Raw genomic sequence first — 24,511 nt, 5'->3', positions numbered from 1 at the left:
AAAGGCATACTAAATATACTCAAAGTAATACCATTAGAAAAGGATGTGTTGTAACTGAAATTTTAAACTAAATTATATTTTTAAATATTAAGCTGAAATTCCGATAAAATAACAAGTAAGGTTGGGACTCATCTGTTTCAATGTCCTGTTCTAGCAAACTGCCCTAAGCAGAAGGTGGTATTGAGTAGCTCTAGATATGTATGGTGGCTCTACGGCCAATCCAGCACAAATCCCAGGGCAAACACAAACTGAGGCTGGAAAAGGGCATCCAAATACAGGCAAATGCCGACTAGGCATGCCTCAGAAAGCCACGTGAGACCTTAAATCCCTACTGGAAAAACCTTGCAGAAAATTGTGAAAATTAGTATACCCTTTTACAAAAAGAAAACTTCTACAAACTAACCTCGAGACATTTCGAGGGTTTCCGTGATTAGCAAATCCAGTCCATCCTCCATCAAAGATTCTGGAGTAAACTCAACAAAAAAAATGCATCACCAAGCGTGCAAAATATGGATATCTTAGATTAAGTTGGACTGCAAAACTTTATCCTATATACAGTGAAAATACATACATAGTCACATTTTTAAATTATAGCACTTTTTAAATAAAATTCTAAGGGATGATGCAGATTAACATAGGAAGATTTTAAGATCCAAATTATAATCCAGACCTTCAACAAAAAGCTCTCAACCACGAATCGAAGCAAAATGGCCCAAAAATGCAAATGCCAGCGCACAACTGTATGAAATATTATTAACAACGCGACGATATTAGTGTTTGTCAACTTATAAAGAAAGTTTAAAATTACCAGGGCTGGATCAGGAATAGAGAACGCCTTGCAATTCATATATAAAATAACTTAGATCATATTAAAAATTAAGTAACAGGTTTTAAATACTTTACAGTGCTAAAAAATGAAAAAAGAATTGGTACGAATTCTTTTAGTGTATTGTGGTTTTCAACTGTGTAATTTTTATTGTATTGCCAGAGATTGTAAGAAGTCAGGGCTGTGTAAGCTCAATAGATATTTAAAATTGATGGGATTACCTAGCAGACGAAGCAATGTGCAGATTCTGTCAACCAGAAGAAGCAACTGCAGAATACTTTCTAGGTCAGTGGTATAACCTGGCAAATGTGTGATTCTTTGTAACAATGATATGGTATGATAAACTATGGGTGTCTTATAGATTTAGTCTCCAAGTTATTAGATTTCTGGTATAAATACGACTGGAGAATGTTATCTTAAGAAGAGGACCACAATGGATTGCAGTTAAATAGACCATTTTGTACTCTAGAGATGTAGGTTGCTATCAAAAGGAAAGATACATCATACCTGGTTCAAAAATGACTGCAAGATATAGATAAGAAGAAATAAAAATCGTTTTTTATTATTACAATACTACCCTATCGGTCATAGCGTTAGAACCTCGCCATTAGTAGAATAAATTAGTAGTTTCCATTTTTTCCATTCCATTTCAATTAGTGGAAAAAGTTAACAAACTATTGACTTTTCCACGAATTATACTTCAAAATTTGCGAGGAATGTCATTTTGGCTTTTGATTATTATCAAAAAGTTCATTGTTTTATAAGTTAAGTATTAGGCTTTCTCTATGGATACAACTGATTACTTCGAGCTGGTGCTAGGACATTCTGTTAATTTTAATTGTTTTTTTAGACATTGTGAATGATTGTAAACTAAAAAGTATAAAGTGTAATTGAAACCACTAATTTATTCCACTAATTGCGAGGTTCTGAATGTAGCTGTACTAACGATAATCGGAATGAAACCTTCTTTAAACAATTCCGTGTTTTGCCAGGAAAAGCTAAGTAGTACGCAGATTAAACTATCAATGTTATTATAGTGGCATATGGTATACAGTAAGAATCAATTTTCTTTAAAGCCGGCGAATGTGATGCCTCCTTAACTTTAGTGTCAATTATTTTATATACAAAATAAAAAAATACGTCTTAAATTTTGACAAAATGTCTTTGTCTTTATTTGAGTACTGCTGTAAAGAACAAGCCTGTCGACTGGGGCGTATACTCGGCGGGCGAGCAATGACTGTCCGATTGCACGGTTCGAAGAGGCGAAGAAGGCATGAAGGCCGCAGGAAAAAATCACGTTGATTCCTTCACGGTGGATGGCCCCCAACGCGGTACTCCAACTAGGGCGACGTTACAGCGAACAATAAAAACATCCTCGTCCCAATCATCTTTGTGCTTGAAAATATGATTATTTCTAATGTATGAGTATGAGCACGCTAATGTATGTGGTATGCATGTGGACACTAATTAAGGATTTTCTGATCACTCCTTCCTCTCCGGCGAATGATCAGGCAGGCTTTAACTTTGTCAATTAAAAATATTATAATAAAGTTTCCCATAAGTTATTTTTTCATCATCACAGAAAACACACTAGAACATTAAAGTTTTAGAACATTATTGTATGCTTTTTTATTTTGGCAAAGAAATGTCAATCAGGTACTATGAAATTATGTAAAATATGATTTATAAATTATATAGTTCTTATTTAAAACAAACATTGTTAAATTAAGATTTAAATTGGTTAAATATAAATCTTTTTATTGTTAATATAAATTCGAATCTATCGTTATAAATTTAATATTATTATTTTAAACTTGGTGTTGTTAACAAAGTGTATATTACACTTAAAAAAATTCAAAAATAATTTTAGTTATACAGGCTTAGATAGTCTTAAATAAGTGTAAATATTTGTAGTGGTATTATATATCGATCCCAAAAACACGTCTATTTAGGTTTTATCGGCGAAAAATTTTTCGGGAAAATTTGGAAATTTTTTGGATTTTTAAAAAATTTTTTGGATTTTTAAAAATTTTTAGTTACAGAACATAATATCTTGATAATAAGGCAACATGGGTAGTAGATTACAAGAATTAACAAGAAAGAAATCCAGAAACAATCCAGCGGTTCTCAAGCAAAAAATCGTTCATTTTCAAAATTTTAAAGTAAAATAACTCGGTTATTTTGGATTTATTTGAAAAACGGTAAAGAGAAAATATTATTACCCTTCTGATGTTTTAACCATCTTCTATAATCATAGTACAATATCAAAAAGTATTAGTCAGTGTTGTTGTAAATATGCAAATAAAAATGCTGAATGTAAAACTGGATATGATTTTGTTTGGTTCTCTCCAATTTGGTTTGGTCTGAGTTTGGTTCTGTTCGAGTAACCTTCGTTTGATTTGGTTTATTTTATTTGGTTGTACTCCGCTTGATTTCTTTTTCACTTTTAACTAGTAAGCGGTATACCTCTTAAATATTTATTTGTCATTGTTTACTAAAACACGTTTAGTTATGTATCTTTTAAAGTATGAAAGCATAATGTTGCATTAACGTGTAGTTATTTCATATAGCAGGTACTTAAATCATAAATAAACATAAACTAATAGATCATAAAATTTTCTTTCATGTTAAAGATTTTCTACTGTAACAGCTAGTAAATGTATAAAAACGCAAACAATCAGAGATATTACTTTTTCAGCAATTATTTGCTTGTACAAGGTGAATACAAGGTAAAACAAAATAATAAATTTGAACAAAAAATATTTGGCAATACCGGGTGCGTCTCAAAAGTGGCTCACCCTTTTAACTTTTTAATTTTTTTCAGTTAAAAAACGATATTTGGTATGTTAGTATATGACATAAATTAGGATTGATTGACGTATTAAATTGTTTTCGGTCATTTCCTGTTTCACCAGAGGGTATGGGACTCCTAGCCTTCGCGGATGACCTTGCGGTGGTGGTTACAGGTGCAACGGAGACCATAATGACAACCAAGGCTAATATTGCCATCAATAGGATAGCGGAGTGGACTAGGCAGAAACAGCTAGAACTGGCACCAGAGAAAACAGAGGCAATACTGCTCACAGGCAGGAGGGCGGTTAGACATGTTGGGGTTGATGTTCTAAACATGGAAATCAGTACCAGGGAGACCATCAAATATCTTGATGTTGTTTTCGATCGAGGGACTAAAATGACCAAACATGTCGAATATGTTACTAGAAAGATGGAGAAGACCGTCACATCACTGTGTTGGTTAATGCCGAACAAAGGAGGGCCTTCATCGGGTAAACGCAGACTACTTGCAAATGCAAATGCTATTTCCACGTTGCTCTACGCTCCACCTTAGCAAATTTGAAACAGTAACTAGCTGAAGAAGAAAACGAGAGCTATATTTCGATTCAGGACGACATTATATACAAGAATCAGCAGGAAGGGTACCAGGACTCGAGAAAAGTTTACTTTTTGCAGACCAGCGATTCTCATTTTCTAAAAAAAAATCATTCGATATGCACCGCGGATAATATTTTCCTGTTAGCCCTCACCTATCGGTCTTTTTCCTACCTTTAACAGCGCACCGTGCGTCGTTCGGCCAGCTTGACGCAATTCCTTCAACAACAACAATGGATTCTGCAAGTGCGCATGATGGGGCCGTTTTTAGCGGCGCGGCGTCCCATTGCAAAACGCGGCCGCGGCTTTTCGAATCTATTATCTACCGCTATGTAGGTAGTGCAATTAGAAAACGTTTTACAGTCCTCGTCCGTGTTAAAACGGCGCGTTTTACGGCGTTACTATGCATATTTCGGTCGCGGCTTTAATTACGCCGAGATTTCGCTTCGACGCGGCAAGTGCAAAGCCAAAGAAATACACGGGAGAAATAAAATAACAGAGCGACCGCTCTACGTCAGTGGCGATTCTTTAATATAGAAACATACACAAATACACACTTAATAGTCTAGATAATACAATGGCCATGAGAAAATTTACAATAAACAGAATTTTTGATGTTGAAAAATATTTCTCCTATCGTAATAGGGGGCTCAAAGGTTGAGCTGTAAACAAATTTATACGACCTTCATATACTGTCCTCCATTCACGCAGTTGTGTAGCTCTGAACTGTTCAAGAACGCGATATACTCACTCCATTCAATTGAGTCATAAAGTTCAGAACTGTTCCGCGCCATATGGAGGCACCAGGCTATCGCGCACAGCTCCTTTCAGAACCGTTCTGAGTAACCCAGGGCGTAAAGCTCTGGAACTTGAAATGCGCAAATGGAGGACAGCAATAGATGCAATAAGTGTACAAAGCCTGCAGAGATAAATAAAACAAGTTTTGATTGTAAAGTTCCCATAAGGACAATGTAAAATTTATATTGTACTTACCGAAACTAAAGCAATAGGCACAGAAAACTGGAAGAAATTGGACAATTATTAATTGTCTCTGTTCATACTTCTTCAACATTTATTAATTTCGACGCTCTCATATGCATCTAATTGATTGTAATTTGAGGCTTGTTTATTTAATATTGAATTATTAATATCTATACAATTCTCTATCAACAATATCTATGTTGGGCAACGCAAGATTTATCCGGGCTACCATATATCTTATCTGAGCCATATATTCTTTAAATCTAGTTAATATTGATCTTCTAGTTTGCCCAACATATTTCTGATTACAATCTTTACATGAAATTTAATAAATACTCGACCTTTCCAGTGGAGGTGTTTTATATTTAGAATTACCTAATAATTGTTGTAATGTATTATTAGCACTATACAAAAGTTTAAAATTAACATTCTTAAAAATTGTTATTAAACCACGGGATAACTCTCTATCAAACGGTATTGAAAAATATTTTGACGTATTTTTCTCCATTTCAAAAGTCGAATTTGCAGAAATCGCAAACTTCTACCTACGTTTTCTAATTATTTTATTAACTAATGAAGGAGAATATCCATTACACTCAGCTACATTCCTAATGTAATATCTTTCTATTTCATGTCTTTCCTTGGTATGTAGAAAACTAGAATGTAGAATAAGAGGAGAGGTTAATCACTGCGACCTTAAAGATCTATTGTGCCCCCCTTCCTTGAGTCATCACACAGTCTATAACCCATCATACCCCTGTTGTAGAGGGGACAGGGTATTTCCCATCCTCCTCTGACAACAGTTCTTCCTCCGAGGGTACACACCCTTCCACGGTTGGAGTTTGGTCCACTGTGCCGCCCTTCATCGGGCTGAGGAACCCGTGAGGTGGAGGTTGGAGGATCTGTCTCCGTTTTCTCCACCTCTTTAACTTGGTCTCTCCTTAGACCTGATAGCGGTGTTGTCCCGTATCTATAATAGAGGATATGTCCCTCTTTCTCTATTGCCTCCTTGGATTTGAGGTCAATTCCTATTGTGAGGACCTGACCATGACCCTCCTCCCTCGAGTTGACGACTCGCCAACTCGATGTCCTTACATTGAAGTTCTGACCCTGGATAAGGCTCAGCAGGTAGGTGGTGTCTTTCCCCTTGCTCCTCGGCAGAAATACCGTGGTGTAGAAAAGTAAGTAATCTATGAACTAAGACATTTAAACTAGCCATCTTATGTATCACTATGATATGACTAATTAGGGATATATCTGCGTGTAGTGGTATTTTTTCTATAGATATCAAATTTCACGCAATTACTAGTATTTCTAATAAGTAACATATCTAGAAATGGTAATCTATCGTTGTTCTCAGTTTTTTAGGTATAATGGAAAGAAAACGATTATTTAATTTAGAAATAAAATTATCTATGACGTCAGAATGTGTCAAAGACGATAACTTTCTCAACTCATTTCTCTTTCTCAATTTTTTTGTTCAATTCGCAACATATAATATTAAAAATTGAAATAAAATAAGATTAGGTATTTAGATCGACTTTTTTTATAATAAACACTCACTTTTAAGGTTCGTTAGGAAAGAAACACGTCAGATATCAGAAGTACGATCGCAAATGATTTATGATAATTTCTTTATTCGCCGACAATCAAGTTGTTTTTCATATTTCTAACTGTGCACGCAACACGACCATTTTACACACTTTAGCGCCTTAACATAATTCATTAATATTCTCTTCAGTCTTGAAGGATCATTTCCATAAATAAATCAAACTAATAAGTAGTTTTAAAAAATGGCTGACGAGTGTCATAATTTCTCCATTTTTTTCTTTTCTCCACCATGGCACATCAGCACTATTCGTTACGTAGTTATGTAAAATAAGTTGTTATTAATTACATCGCGTGTATATCCCTACAACTATGATTTGTATCAGATGTAAATTATATGAACAGATCAATATTGTTTGTCATGCCCAATTGGACAGGTATTTAGAAACATACTCTTGATTCTCAAGTTAACAGAATACCTATAAGAACTATTTTTAGTCTGATACGAAGGATAATTTTTATTTAACCTATTACTGGTCCATAAGCCTGTTTTGTATTATATTTATTTCAATAATTCATATAGAAAAATTGAAATTAAATAATTACACTTAGATATACCGGGTGCGTCTCAAAAGTGGCTCACCCCTAAGTATAACTTTTTTAATTTTTCAGATAGAATAACGAGACTTGGTATTGACGTATTCAATTCTTTTTGGTCACTTCCTGTTTCACCGGAGATGACTACAACTTTTGATTTTTAAATGGCACCCCCGGTATTTTTTTACTTTATTCGATAGAAAATTTCATTGTGAATAGAATGCCATATCATATGTCAACTTTTGACATTTTCGCTTAATAAAAAATTGAATTTTAAATTTCAATCTAGAGTGCCATGGCTATGTTAAAAACACCTATTCTTAATCAAGGAGTCTTGGAAAAATAGATTGGATCATCAAAATAGTGTCTTGTCCTGACCAGTTAAAAAATGCTCAAATCTTATTTTTAATCATAACTCAATTTTTTCAAATGAAGTGAGGGTGGCTCATTAGCATATTTGGAAAAAGTATTTTTTTACGAGTAATTTGATACTACACACTTGGTATTTCGAGTCACATTTTCGTTACGAACCGCAAGTTATAATTTCAAATAAATCATATGCGAAAATGTCAAAAGTTGACATGTGATATGTCATTCTATTCAGAGTGTTATTTTCTATCGAATAAAGTTAAAGAATACCGAAGCACAGTGATAGAAAACGCGAATCTAGAATTCCAAAAGTCCAATTTTTGGTTTTAAGATAACAACGAATCAATCACCGTTTTATCTTTAGAAATATTCAGAAATCACAAAAAGTTGAAATTTGAATTTATATCTCCGTAAACAATTTTTTTTTACGGAGTTCCAAAAATGGTATATTTAATTAGTAGGCATGGAGACACACATTATTTTTGTCGTTATTTACGCAAAATGAACAGAGCTGTCAGAGGTTGTTGGGCAAATTGAGTTTACCAAAATTAAGATGGATATTTACGGAGGTAAGCATTTTACTTCTTTCATGATTTGTTTATTTTTAAAATAAAATTACTCACAGTAAACACCAACAGTAATCTGGAAAAAAATAAACATAATAATAATCAAATTTAGGTATATAAATTGGAGCAGAACTTTTTTGCGCTCGTTTTGACTCGGACCTTCTGTCATTGATGTCTTGTATAATCATTCTTCTTTTCAAATATCCATAAACCTTTTGCGTATACGTGCGTTTGTACAGGGTGTTCACAGTTAAATGGACCCCTCCATTAACTTTTTAATTTAACGTTTTATAAAAAAGTGTCTCATATAAAAGTTTATTGGTTTTAAATGAAGTTTTCAGAGAATCTATTTTCACATATAGAGGGTGCTCCAAAAAGTCTGTGCGTGGTTAAACTTTCTTATTTTAAATTGATATCCTTTTTTTGTTTTATATTTAGATTCTCCCTAAAATTTTTAGGGTTTTCTATGTAGCATAATATCTTATAGCTAAATATCATGTAAAAAATATATTGAGTATATAAATGCCTCCTTTCGTTAACTCTTTTTCTTAAACTTTTATTTGATTTCTATAAAACATCAAATTAAAAATTTAGGAGGAGTTAATTCAACTGTGAACACCTTTCAACAAGAAAGTCAATCCCAATTAAGTAATTCATGCTCCTATAAGGAAAAAAGCTAAGTATTTTGTAGCCTGCACACTTCATTTTTGACATGAAATTTAAACTATATCGAAATCGGTTGAATTTAGGTCCCTATAGCATTATACATAAAAACAACATGCAACATGAAAATGTATAATGAAATATGTCTGGAATTTTATGTAAAATCCAAATATAGAATAATATAGAGGGTATTCTATATAAAATAAGCAAGTTGACATCTACTTCCGGTATAAGCGTAAATGTCACTATCTTGAAAATAACAACCTAACAACTTTTGTATTTAACATTTTTTTGTATCACTCTAAATAAGGGAAATATCTTCCCCCAACACATCGTTGACTCACCCTGTGCATTATAAATTTTACTTTAAATATTAATGGTTATATACACACACAAAAAGAAGAAAATAGAATAATTTTCGTAAGAAATAAAATATTTAAAAGCCATTTAAAAATCAAAAGTTGTAGTCATTTTCGGTGAAACAGGAAGTGACCGAAAACAATTGAATACGTCAATCAATCCTAATTTATGTACTAACATACCAAATCTTGTATACAGGTATACGAGGATTTTAAACCCACCCGGTATACAGGGTGGCTTTTAAAACCAAAGCTACCTAATAAAACTATATGGTGAATATCATTATTGTCATTATTAAGCCAACTTGACGCCGGTTTTCTCAATCAGACAGTATTAAAAATAAGTGCAGTTTTTGCTGAATTACTTAAAATCAATATACAGGGTGTCCCACTTAAGATGGATACAAGCCAATATCTTGATTGTTTATTGAGCAATCTTTTTCATTTTTGGTAGGAGGCTGTATGGCTATAAGACGTACATTTTGCACCGGGGAAGAAATACGATACCTCATAGACGTACGTTTTAATGGGGTTTGATATTTTTCGAGTCAAGAGTAAACGACCCTTAGGACAGTTTTTATTTCAAATCTTATACATTATATTGAATCCTTACCTAAGATACTTAAGTTCTAATTTTTATAAATATTGATACAGGGTGTGTCATTAAAATAAGTCATTTTTATTTTTATTATTATTTTTTTAAGTACTTACGACGGCACTGGATAAACAACTGGTTTATTATCAATAACCAATTATATCCAATTATCAATTAATAATCGATTTAAGTTTGGTCGGAGATGTTGATGATGTCTTTTAGTTCGTTATAGTTTTATAAATCTTTGTTTAGAGCATATTTTTCAAAGTTAATAGTGATTGTTTTAAATAACTATTTGATTTTTTTTAAATATTCCTCAATAAAACGAATAAAAATCATATTTCAGATTCCATTAAAAACTGGTTTCTTAAATTATTTTGTAACTCATTTTATTCATTTGTATTAGCAAAATTAAAAAACAATTTTTTAAAGTAATCAAAATAAATTGAAAATATTTAGTTTTTTTGTATCGTATCATAATTATTATGGAAGTTATCTGAAAACTTAAATCGATTATTAATTGATAATTGGTTATTGATAATAAACTAGTTGTTTATCCAGTGGCGTCGTAAGTACTTAAAAAAATAATAATAAAAATAAAAATGTCTTATTTTAATAACAAACCCTGTATTAATATTTATCAAAATTAGATCTTAAGTATCTTGGGTAAGGAGGTAAGGTATAATTTATCAGATCTGAAATAAATACTGTCCTAAGGGTAGTTTACTCTTGACTCGAAAAATATCAAACCCCATTAAAACGTAACTCCTGCCTAAAATGAAAAAGAACGCTCAACAAACAACCGAGATATTGGCTTGTATCCATCTTAAGTGGGACACCCTGTATGTAAATATATTAGGGAAGTCAATAATTGGACAGTTCAAAATTTATATGGGACTTCCTACGTTTCCAACGATGACGCACCACCCGGTATAATGGAAACTAATAAGCCACCTTATAACAATTATGTTTCTCCCTCATATCAAAAACTCACAACGATCAAAATTAGTATACTATATTAATTGAACTTGACATTTCTGTTATCTGAAGGTATTTTACCAAACATCGTATTCATTTATTTACCACATAACCTCAATGAAACAATAAGATTTATATCGGGGACATTTTTGTCCTTTTATGATCACATATATCATCTTTATCACGACTAACTTAAATGAAATTTCCTTATTGATCGCAGTTCACTATATTAAAACAGTCATTACACATTTCTAGTGTATCTGATAAAAACGTCTTACGACCTCATATTTATTGCCTAACTCCGTAATAAATATAAGGCCGTTGTTAACCTGTCGCAATAGAGCCCGTAAATGGATTAGGCACGCCGTGGATACATTAACGACAAAATATTTTGTGCTTTGACGATGTCATGTAGAATTGAAATGGCTGCTTATATTAGAAGAAATAGTTTTCAGATTGTTTGAAATTATTTACGATGGCTGTTTATTCTAGATTTTTATGGCTTGCTTTTGTCCATGTAATTAAGGCACTAATTGTTAGACATGTAAAATGTAGATTTAAATAGTAATTTGTTCGTCACTTACCTCTTACAGATCTTTTTTGGAAGTGTGATATATAAAGTGACGATATGAATATGATACTACCTAATCTTTAAATAAATCTTATGTTCTTTACCTTCCTGGAGATACAATTTGTTTTTCAAATTGGAATAGTCTTTTACAGAATTATTTTCTGCTCTGTGTTATTTTTTTTTATAATGTGTGTGTTATTTTTTTTATTATATAATACAAGGTAAGCCTTAAATAAGTGCAAATATTTTCAGAGCTGGTAGCTCTTGATAAAAGAAACATATTTCTCTTTATCGTTTTTCAAATAAGTCCAAAATAACCGACTTATCTTACTTTAAAAATTTAAAAAAAAAAAATATTTTTTGCTTAATTAATATTGAACCACTGGATCGTTTCTGGGTTTTCTTTCGTTTCTTTCCAATTTTTTTTGCGAAAAAAAACTCATAATCCTGTTTCTGGAGTCGAAATATTACAACTAAAAATATTTGCACTTATATAAAACTCACCCTATATATAAAAGGTTAATCCCAGGAAGAAGGTCTGTTAAATTATTTCAGTTAGTTTTGTTTTGATTAAGATGTTTCGTTTTATCTTTTGTTCTAAAGGTTTTTTAAATCTTTTAATATTGTGTATAATGTGTACCAATCGAAGCTTAAATGTTGTTTTATAAATTTATTTAAGTTTTCTTTTTTAAAAACAGTTTACTCAAATTAAATTTTTATAATAACTGATTAAATATTTTACAGGGTGTTTATAAAAATATGGGTAAAATTACTTTCATAAGAAAACAAAATTAATAGTTGTTAATTCCTTAAAGTTGTGATTCATAAGTATCAGAAATGATAACAACTTTGTGTGTAGTTGTTTGTTGGTTACCTAAATGTACCAGATTTTGAAAGATTTGTACATGTTTGGTTTTGTTTGGTTTGGTTGACTTTTTCCTGTTGTTGAAATATATGTTATTTCATATATTTATGTAGATAAGCATGGTGTATAATCAGATCATAACTAGTCATAACAGAGTATGACAAAAAGACTAGTTATGATCTGCATATAGGAAAGCAATAGGAAAAAGTCAAAGGCAGCTTTACATAAATATATAGTAGGTATATAAGGTGGCACTTTGGATAGATCGTCACTAGAATAAAAAACATAAAGAACAAATATACAAACGCTAACAAACAAAACAGGAATAAACTGGAAGATATATCTAAAAACCAGAAAAACAGCTAAAAAGCAAAAAATAACATCGAAAAATTAAATTAATGCAATCGATTTGTTTTAAATTCAGATTAATAGCGATTTAATCGATTTTATTCCTGTTTATTTCGTGTTAGTTAGCGGTTTTTATTTATTTTTTAATGTATGTGTATGGCTAGAACGGAGTCTAGACTATTATACTGGCTGTCCAAAGTACCACCTAATCTAATATAAAGTTACTTTAATTTTTGACGATTAATATAATACTATCTAAAATAAGGGTTCCCATTTAAAATAGTCGACTTATAATTTTTGGAATATATTAACTTTAACGATATTTTTATTTCTGACCACCCTGTATAAGATTTACTAAGTTACTATAAAAATTTTAGTAGACATACATTTTTCTAAGCAACTAGGACTATATAGAAAAATGTATAACTTCTTTCTTCTCTGCAAACGACATTTTTGATATAAAATTAAAAATATTTTTTAACTATTATACTTAGGTATTAGAAGATAATGTACAAAATGTGAGGTTCTATTTAAAATAGGCAAATGGGTAAACTATTAGACAAGTTGTAAGTAAAAAGTGGCAACTATTGAATAAAAGTACATTTCCATGTATCCTTAATTCAAAAAATATAAGATATAAATAAAAATTATAAGATACTAAAAAAAATAAATGGTTCGTTTGAACAATCTTGACAGCATATTTAATTATATTTTACTTTTCATGTTCTTATAGCTACTCTTCTAATATATTTTTTAAAACTATACGTTAAATGTATAAAAATCTATCGCGGCCAAATACACTATGAAGGCCTCCCAACTGAAGGGTAAAGTAAATGATACTTCTCCCCGGAAACTTTAACAACCAAATACTCCCGCGAACTAACGAATCTGAAAAATGCAAAACCCCTCAGAGTATTGATCTGTTGATCGTTCGCCAAGTCGTCCCCATTCCCCACGCACACCATCCATGTGCACCGTCGCTTCGTATACACATACATAAAATATCGACTCTCTCCGCATATCGGCACCTGCTTTGACGACTCTGGCCGTACGACGTCGTTCGTTTCTCGCTACGACCGACCGAGGGGTATTTCCCCCAATCGACGCGTTGCAAGTCACAAGGCACGATCTCGCACCGATCGGCGTGGCCATTGGCTCGAGTCGAGGGGAAAAGGCGGGACTTGTGGCGCAGCCGCGAGCGTCCGCGCAGGAGCGAGCGTGCGAGCGTGCGAGCGTGGCCGAGCGGCGGCGAAGAACGGCCCGATCGATGAGGGGGGTCCCGTCCTGCGAGAATCGGTGTTTTGGTTTCGTCGATGCGAGGCTGGAATTTGGTTTAGGCGGTAGTTCACCTGAGTTGTAGTATTACATTTAGGAACATTACTTACAAGGCAAACTTTTTTTTAACATATTATTATAAAATACATATAAATTATAGCAATTTTGACGTTGTAAATTAATTCGTGTTTTATATCAGAAATAAAAAGGATTTAAGGAATAGCCGCTTGATTATTTTCTTTCTTCTTCTTCTTCTTTACGTGCCGTCTCTTTCGTGGAGGTTGGCGATCACATTGACAAAATCTTCACGATTCTCGGCTTTCCTTATGAGTTCTTCAAAAGCTAGGTGAGTCCAGTTTCTAATGTTTCTCAACCAAGATAGTTTCTTCCTGCCGAGACCTCTCTTTTCTTCAATCTTACCCTTAACTATCAATTGTAAGACGTGGTATTTTTTATTTCTCAATATATATGCCCTAAGTATGATGTTTTTCTTATTTTTATTATATTGAGCAATTCTCTTTCTCTGCCTATTCTGTTGTAGACTTCGGTATTTGTAATATGGGCTGTCCATGGAATTTTAAGCATTCTTCGATATATCCACATTTCGAACGATTCAAGGCAATTAATCTCTTGAACTTTCAGTGTCCATGTTTCTGCTCCGTATAATAGGATTGACAAACATAACACTTAATGAGCCTAGTTCTCAACTCAACGTCCAATCTGGGGTTCTGGAAGACGTTCTTCATTTTTAAAAATGCATTTCTCGCTTGTTCTATTCTGGTTTTTATTTCCACGTCGTTGTTCAAGGTGTTAACTATCCAGGACCCCAAATATTTCAACTTGTAGACCTGTTCTAAGGTATTGCCCTCTATTTTAATAGGAATTGATACATTTTGGTTCTTTCCAAATACCATGACTTTAGTTTTAGAAGAATTGATCTTCATCCCGTATTTCTTACAATTTCTTACAAGTCGTTCCACTAAACTCTGGAGACCAGTATCAGTCATCGGCAAATCAGGCAAATCTAATGTTGTTAATGACTTCGCCGTTGACTTTAATACCGCAATCTGTTGAAGAGAAAGCTTCCTGAAAAATTGCCTCAGAATAAACATTAAATAACGAAGGAGACAGCACACATCCCTGTCTTACTCCTTTCTGTATATTGACTGGATTGGAATTGTCATTTTCAACTTTCATGTGGGCTGTTTGTTGCCAATATTATTTTCTTTACTAATTTAAAATTATTACTTACTGATTACTAGAATAACGTATAGCAAGGAAAAACTTGTGCAAAGTACGTTGACCGGCCCATCTGCATCACAGGAGCCATAAGAACAGCCATGCCTTACAGCAGCAATGAAGGTCATTCTAGACCTAACACCACTGCACATTGTCGTTAATAGATATTCCAATGCGACAGTGATTAGAATGGTCATTGACGGAAACAGTACTGGGAAATTGTCAGCTCAGGAGGCTGAAACAACCTCAAGAGGAAAATTCCACTCCTCCAACTCTCAGTGGATGACATACCAAGAATGTATAAAGAAACTTTAAGAAACACTTGCAGTATTGACAATTGACATATTACTGTAATATTGAACAATAAAAATGATCGGAAGAGACGTTTGTTCGGGAGATAGAAGACCATACCATAACGTGGTATACTGATGCTTCCAAAATCAAAGCAGGGAAAGAGAGCGGAACTTAAAGACCTGGAAGACTCCATCCTTAACCTGGAATGGGAATTCTCCAACACTTGAAGAGATTTCTGAGAACTTACGACCGATTTGATTTAAGTAAGAACAATCTTCGTATTGTTACGGGGTTTTTAACAAGACACTGTCTCGTCAACAAACACTACAGTAGGTGACAGTAGAGTGAAGCTAAGAAACAACGACGATTTCAGATTCTTTGATGAAAATGTCAAAACACCTCATAAACCTTGACTAAAATTTATTTTTGAGCACAGGTAATCTATTTATAGAAGAAATGCAAATGAAAAGTGTAAGTGTGTCGATTCTGATAATTATGGTTTAATCTCGCGAGCATTATTTAATGCGTTGAAATTGCCGAAATTAAGCTGTATAATTGTGACCGCCATGCATCAATTTCAACAAAAATAACGTTACTATAATTCGTAATTTTCTCCGCGCTAACGATAATTTCAAATTGGCAGCGGACCTAAAAGTAAATCGCAAATATTTTTTTTGAAAATAACACTCAACGATTTGTCAAAAGATTGTCATAATTGTCAAAAGACCTCAATTAAAACGATTACAAAATCTTAATCTGTACCTTCATCAGAAATAAAGCGACATAAAAATACTAATTTGTATATTTTCCTTAAATAATTTCATCTAGTGCTAATATCATTATCATATAGAAAACCTCACTCATTTGTATTTTGAATTGCTACATGGCATATTATTATTGGTTATTTAGTTTAACTGAACTCTAACTTAATTTTACAATTGAAAATGCAAATATATCTATAAAAATATCATAAAATATTAACTAATACTATATAATTATTTAAACTTCAGTAATTGGCAATAAACATTATAGGAAGAGAAAAGAAGTAGGTAAGTACAACAAGAACATCACTACATTTTTAGAAACGATTTTTCCTCTCTGTAGTAAGATTTCAAAACTAAAAGTATGTCCAGGCTATTGTCACTCAAACCAGACCTTATCTTCTTACAAAAGAAACTAGCCAAAGAGAAAACTCTTTCAAATTTGACGATAGTTGGCGGAATTGTTAAAAAGATGGTCATATGCTTTACGTAAATAACGCCCACGACCTCATCCTGTCTAAAAAAGGGCCACTTCAATCTTAAAAGACAGTAGATGAAACATCTCCATATGCTATTTTATGGCAAGTGTTTTCAATGAATATACTTATTAAACTGGTTTCTCTAAGTTTGCACGATTGAGTGCAAAATCATTCTTTAATGTTGCTTTTAGTTCTGTACTTAATAAACTGTTCAATGCTTCCGCTAGAGGGAATCATTTGCTGTCTCTTTGAACTTTAAGAATTAAACACCAGCACCAGAAGTCTGTGGATACATATCTCTGAACTGCACCTTTAATTGTCTCATTTGTAATATGAATTTTTCAACAATTCCTGCATCAACATTGAGTTCGATATCGATATTTTTCAGATTCAGACTACTTTCTGTTAATGAATTGTTAAATAATAAACAAACTTAAGGTATTCATAATTCCAAATCACTAAATTCACAATTAATTTTGTTCAACTAAATTCGGCAGCTGTTCATAATGCTTACTAGCGGATCAGGTTTTTAATAATCATCTGCTCCATTCTAAATTGATATTAATAGCTTTAATTAAGCTATAAATTATAAAATCAATGGGTATCTTTCTTTAACAATAACAATGAACGGTGTACTGTGCACCTTAGCCTATTATTATGCAGAAATTATATTAGATGCTAATGAGGTTTTTAAAACAAACCTATTATAAGATTTTGATTATCAATAACAACATCAGAATGAATTTTACATACGTATCAGTATTACAAAATGTAGCCTTTAGTAAATATTCTGTTTTTCGTTTAGTAAATATTGTGTTCTATATATTTTTCAATCAATCATAGAGAAAGATAATCTATAAACCGAGAAAAAAAACAGCGTCAACTTATCTTAGAAACGCCGATTGATGTTTTATGCGGACATAAATTTACAAATAGAAAAAAAAACATTCTAATAGGGAATAAAATGTAACTACAACTGAGGTATTTATTTGAAAATGACGAAAATGACAAAATTAACGATTGTATGATCGTAAATAAATATATTTAAGCTGGCTCTGGACATGACAGATAAATAATTTATTTTGGAAATAAATTTACGAACAATAGGGATTGAAATTATGATAAACCGTCCCAAAAATATCATGTTGACAATCGGTTTAAAATATTCACATATTTTTGAAAAAATATTTTATATCCCATCAAAATTTTGATATACGATTTTCAAATTATTAGTTACGAGTTCAACCTTTAGAGATGATACTAAAGAAATAAAATAATGAAATTTAAAATCGTTTTGGTGATTTTTGGATTTGCAAAAGTCCAAAATAATTGCAAAACTAACTTAGCTAAATGATAATATTAATAAGTATTAAAAAATTAATTAAAATAGTATTAAAAAAAATAAATATGTATCATACACACTACGATTGTGATAAGCAATAAAAACAAGCAAAGCAATGAATTTTATTTTGTTTAAGTTACAAATTATTAATGTTAAAGTAAAATTTCATACATTAGCCCGGATAAATATAGGGTGATTCACGGCGATGGCACGTTCGTTTATAGAGAACCGGCGATAGAATTTTTTTGAAAATTTGGATTTTTACATAAAGGCTCAATCTTTCTATTACAATTATTTTCAGCGTTACAGTGTTTCTGCATCATTGGAAAGGTGGTAGCACCCAGTATATTATTATAGGAACGCCCAGTATATTATTATATTTTTGGAAACTACTTTTATATCTTATAATTTTGTATCTCTAATAGTTTTTAAGATAAAAAATAAAACATGTGTAAAATTGACAAAAACATGATTGTGAATAAGCATTGTTAAAATAATAAATTAAATATTTTTAATGTTGAAATTTGGATTATAAGTTAAAAAAGTCGATATATTCATAGAGAGCAAAAAATTTATTTCAGTTTATTATAAAATTAATCAAATCTTTGTTATTTTAAATTCAACCCTATGAATATTATTCAAAAAATCAAAATACTAATAAATTGCTTTTCAACGATATATTAACATGTTCCTATACCTAAACCTTCCGGTTTCTTAAGTAGAGTTATTTAAAAATTAACAATTCGATTATTATAGTTTCATTTTAAGAATTTCGGTACCATGACAATTTCTTATAAAGTTTGAATATTTGTCATGACAACGATTTTCTTTAAACAAAACAATTAAAATAGAATTATTATCTTTTAAATGGCTTTAATGAAGAAACCAGAAGGTTTAGGTATAGGAACATGATGCTATCTTTGAAAGGCAATTTTATTTGGTTTTTCATTTTTCAAATAATATTCATACGGTTGAATTTAAAATAACAAAGATTTGAGTAATTTTATAACAAATAATTATTTTTCTTGACCTCCCTGTTTGATATTCAATTGGTTTATTTAGGCAGATGGAATATCAAAATAAAACACTAAATCACCACAATACACCAAAACACTTTTACACTGGACGCGCGTTTCGCTAACCATGTTAGCATCATCAGCAGATGATTATAAACTCCATTTATAATCCACTCCAGTTTATAATAATCTGCTGATGATGCTAACATGGTTAGCGAAACGCGCGTCCAGTGTAAAAGTAAAAGTGTTTTGGTGTATTGTGGTGATTTAGTGTTTTATTTTGCTGTGTAACACCAAAGGTTCCAACCCTCAACTGTAATCAGATGGAATATATCGACTTTTGTTAACCTATAACTCAAACTCTAGCTTTCAATATGCCGAATTTATGATTTAACCAATGCTTATTTAAGATTATGTTTTTGTCAATTTTACCCATGTTTTATTTTTTATCTCGAAAGCTATCAGAGATAGGTAAAGGTTAGTATAATATAAAAATTATGAAATATCAAAGTAGTTTTATGTAATAATATGTGGGGTTCCATTTAAAATAGAAAAATTGTTACTATTTTTAGTATAAAGCGGCAACACTGTAATGCTGAAAATAATTTAGACAGATGGAGCAGGTGCTTTTATGCAAAAATCGGAATTTTCAAATTGGAAAAAAATCCTATTGTTCTCCATAAACGTCTAACGTGCCATGGCATTGAATCACCCTGTATCTATAATAATTAAATTACATATTATTATGTTGACTTGTCTTGCCTCACGAATCTGGCAGACTGACAATAAAATTTAAAGAAAAGAAAATAAAGAAGAGCATGGGTCAAGTATTCCTCAGCCGTCTGTGACGCCGTTTTTTTCGATCGTATGGTATATCTTCGTTGAATAAGTTTGTAAAACAACGAACTTTAAATCGCTTGTCCAGTGTAAATTAATGACCCTAAACAGCGATAAAGTCAACTCAGATGTAAATTCGAATTCTTTAGAATCTGTTTTCGTTGACTGGTGTCCGAGATGACGCAACTTCACGTCGTAAAGGAACATTTAGAGCCGCTAATTAAGCCTTTAAACTAAGGCTACAGCTGCGATGAGCTGACCGTCACGCAGGCGATCCATTTCAACTATAGCTATGCAGGGTTTTTCTCGCAGCAGGAGACAGCGTTCTCGTTACGAACCGGACACCTACTGATCCTTGTTTCCTGCTGACATTTGCTTCCTGCGGGAAACAGGTGAGCTGCGTATGTGTGCGAGTTATGCGCCATAACATGTTTTTAAAAGTAATAAGAAAACGTGCCAGTCTTGTATTATTAATTAATAATATACCGTGCTGGCAACTGTTACGTATGGGTCGGCATTTATATGTGTGGAAGTAAATCGCATAGGGATCTTATTAAGTCGGAGTGAGACAAATGCGACCGACCGACGCGACGCGCGACGCGACGGTGTGCTGTTGCGGCGTTGCCGATACGCCTTTCCCTATCAAGTAAAGTAAAATCACGATCGCAAACCGCTTATTTTTAAAAGGCTTTTTTTCAAGAGATAAAATCTAGATAAAATCATTAGACATGTTTCTGAGCATCTGAAATGGAATTATAAGGATATCGTTAGGGTGTCATTTTTTTTATAACGAGAAAACGTCAGTAATCGCGATAATTTAAATACTCAACTTTTTAACACATAACAGGCCATAACTCAAGAACCACTTTAGATATTGAAACTTTTTTTTCTTTTCAAGATCGGATATTTTACAATATGTTTACATAAGAAAAATTCGATAAGGTTGTTTTTTCCATTCAAAAATTGTAAACAATCCATCCATTTACTTTTAGAGCATAGCAATTTTCAGCAATCGTGTAATTTTTTTATTGATAAAGATTTTCACATATTGTGAAAGAATATACAGCAGAAATATTAACAAAGTTCTTGAAAAAACTACAATCTATTATTTCTAATAGATTTCGAGGTATCGATTTTTGAATTCAGAGTTCTAATAGCGCGACCACTATCGAACACCCACTCAATTCCACTTATTTTTACCAAAAATGCAAGTATTTCTAGCTTGCACTTAAAAAAAATCAAGCTATAGGGAAAATTACAACGACTCGTTAATAAATAAACAAATTAAGTATCACGAGACGTAATTAAATCGTGAAGGTGAACGCATGACGTACACCTTTCCCTAGAACTTTAAGTACTGACAGAGGTATTGATTAGGTCGATAGGTCAACTGCGACAAATCACTTGTGTCTAGCCCTAGGGTTCTGTTTGAGTGATGAATTTCTTAGATATTTTCCTATAATAGTCTAAATCGACCACACAGGTGTAGACATTGTTTACTATTATTGGTTGTTACATGAAAGTTTGTGGTTTGTTTAGTTCGTTTTTTAGGACAAGAAGGAAAATTACTCTGCAAAGTGATGAAATATTTCCTCACTTTAGGGAAATTTGATTAAATTGTTTTATCAGAGTAAAAAACCACGAAAATAATAGTCTCGGATCGATGCATTTAACTAAGTGGAGCAGGCAAAATTCTGTGTTTATTTACATGAAATATCTATTAGAGACAAAAAATATAGGTACTCCTATACAAAAGTGCTTCGTTTATCCGTGAAGGGCAACAAACTTAAAAAAAAAGAAACACCTTTATTTAGACATATTCAGAACCGTTACTCCGATTTGAATGAAATTTTGGGTGATTATGTTTGCCAAGTTAGAGTTGCTTTAACATTTGACTTTTTTAAAAATCAAGAAAAAGTACGGGAAGGGTGAAAACTACCCTCATCCCTGCATAAATTTTAGTATAGAAATATTTTCCAACTCCACCGTAGACCACCACGTTTTTTTTGGTAAATAGTCCTTCTAGTGTTTACTACATTTTCTGTCTTTTGTAAAAGAAAACGACATGGCATAGTTCTTAAGAAAAAAATTGAGATTTATTTTAAAAGTAAACCTTCAAAATATAGTGGGAATATTCCGTGGATATTAAACAACTACGTATTTTTGAATCAAAATAAGTAAATTGTACACTTCTATTCAAAAGTGCTTCATTTGTCCGTTAGAGGGCACCAATCAAAAATAAAGCAGAACGTTGGTTAGTTTAAAATTTATGAAGCTTATTATCCAAAATTATATGGGGAATGTCAGCGTTTCAAAATATCTTAAAAATGTGTTTTATATTTTTAAAGTTTATAATTCCCTCTAGCGGTAAATTGTGTCCAATGAACTAATTTGGATTCCAAAAATGTATACAGGTTACAAAAATGTATACAACTGTATTCCGGAAACTTCGGCGGCATATTTTCGATGGGCGATTTTTTCCAAATAATTTATGAAGTAACGTCAATATTTGGATAAAAATTGATGTCTGATGATGATGTATTGATGGGAGTTTTTTGACATGAGAAACTTGATTTTCATGTCAATATGACTCCTATATGTAAAGGGCTCCACCTACATATTTTCTAACTGGTTTGAATAGTAATACCTTTTTGTCCATACCTGTATAAAACTAGTGAGTAAAAAAATATACAGTTACGACTTTTTTTAAGTAAAGAAGGTCTCTTGGTAAAAATCGCTACGAGTAATGGTTCTCGAGATATTTAAATATCTCGATTGGAATCGAAATTATCAATACATTCATTGTCATTTATTGTCATCATTGACACAAATTAAACATGTTGACTAAATACCGCATGATCGAAAAAAAAACGGCCTCCAGTTGGCTTGGCAATGACGATCGATGACATTTCCCATATAATTTTACATATAAAATGACAGCGATCTTAATTTCGTAGCCATCGCTGACGCCGTTTTTATTCGATCATATGATTGTTTTAGACTGAAATCATAAATTTGAAATGTTTTTGTGCCAAAAGTTCAACAGAAACTGTTTAATCATAAGTTTTTCGCATAAAAATTTACGATTAATTTAAAAAAATACAAATTTATTATTTCAATCAAATAACTATACTCAAAGTGTGCTTCACTCAGTAGTTTTATACTAGCTAGGAACGAAAAGTTATTACTCTTCAAAACAGTTAAGACACATGTAGGTGACTCCCCCCTACAAATAGGAGTCATATTGACATCAAAATCAAATTTCTCATGTCACAAAACTCCCGGACACCAATTTTCATCCAAATATTGACGTTACCTCATAAATTATTTGGAAAAAATCGAAATAAAAATGAAAGTTCTACAGCCTGTATCTCCGAAACTAAGCATTTTTGGACATAGTACATAAACTGTTTTGCTTATTTAAAAATAATTTATAAACTTTTTTACTTATTTTTATCTGCAGAATATGCTACCGAAGTTTCCGGAATACAGTTCGGACTACCCTGTATAGTAGTTTTATGTCTACAGAATATTGTCACACCGTGTATATGCTAGACTCAATATCAGTACCTAATACTTAGTAGGTACCTAATACTTCACAACTACAAATACAGATGAATATTCAAGAAAAACTTGATCACTTACCTTGCGGATGAGGTATACTAGCAACTTTATTCCCACTAAGGTAGTCGTCTTTACAAATAAATTTATTATCGTCCAACACATAAAGTTCCTCGCCTGTTGACAACTGTTTCCGGCATACTAAGCATGTGAAGCAATTTAAATGGAACACTTTGTCCCTAGCTTTCCTCACTAAATCCGACGGTGATATGCCCTGACCGCATCCGCCACATTTTGTACCATATCGTCTGTAATAAAAAAACAAATATAAGTTTAAATCTATAGAAACTGTGAGTTACACATACTGAAAGTTAACAAACCGTCACTCTGAAGCTCAGTAGTGTCAAAATATACACATAAATCCGCAAAATTCATCATTATCTATTTATAGTTGATGCTTCGCAGTATGTACACGTTTATAATAATTCTACTCCACGCCCCTGTGGCCTAATGGATAAGGCATCTGCCTCCTAAGCAGGGGATTGTGGGTTCGAGTCCCACCAGGGGTACTTAACTTTTTTATTTTTTTTTAAATAAAAATTATCTTGTTTTAATTTTTCTATTTAAACTACGTGTTTTGTATATTCTGAAAACAGAAAAGTATTTTGCTTCAAGAATTTGTTGTACAGGATGAGTCAACAATAAAGTCCATTAGATAATTTGATTCGAGATTTACAAAAAAATGTTAAATATAAAAGTTTAAGGGAAGGTTAAGATACACATTTTAAATTTATTAATGGTTATACACAGTGCTTCAAAAAAGTGTGGCGGATAGAACATTTTTTTTTAAATGTAACATCCTATTTTTTATTTTATTTTCAGATTCTGGGTAAAATTTTATAACTTTTTTGAATATAGGCTAATGTTGAGAATGTTGTCAAGCATACGCGGATACAGAGGGGGGGGCCATGGGGCCCGGGCCCCCCCTTAAATCTGTAAATTGTGTTAAATCTTAGGCTTTTTTGTTAAAAATGGCGCCCTAAAAAGCATATTC

General features: G+C 32.2%; 1 protein-coding gene and 1 non-coding gene across 2 annotated transcripts in view; one reads left to right on the top strand and one right to left on the bottom strand.

Annotated features, from left to right (window-relative positions):
- LOC115875990 (LIM/homeobox protein Lhx5) overlaps positions 1-24,511 on the bottom strand; it is a 179,380-nt gene that overhangs the window by 104,651 nt on the left and 50,218 nt on the right. The window contains exon 3 of the mRNA XM_030891634.1: positions 23,542-23,765. Within this exon, the coding sequence (XP_030747494.1) occupies positions 23,542-23,765 (224 nt within the window). The remainder of the gene's footprint in view (positions 1-23,541; positions 23,766-24,511) is intronic.
- Trnar-ccu lies at positions 23,954-24,026 on the top strand. The gene has a single exon. It is a non-coding gene; the product is annotated as a tRNA-Arg (tRNA).

Source organism: Sitophilus oryzae, unplaced genomic scaffold, assembly GCF_002938485.1.
Source record: "Sitophilus oryzae breed Bouriz unplaced genomic scaffold, Soryzae_2.0 scaffold_1396_pilon_pilon, whole genome shotgun sequence".
Classification (NCBI taxonomy): Eukaryota; Metazoa; Arthropoda; class Insecta; order Coleoptera; family Curculionidae; genus Sitophilus; species Sitophilus oryzae.
Note: the sequence above shows the minus strand (reverse complement) of the source record. Positions and strands in the feature narration are given on the sequence as shown.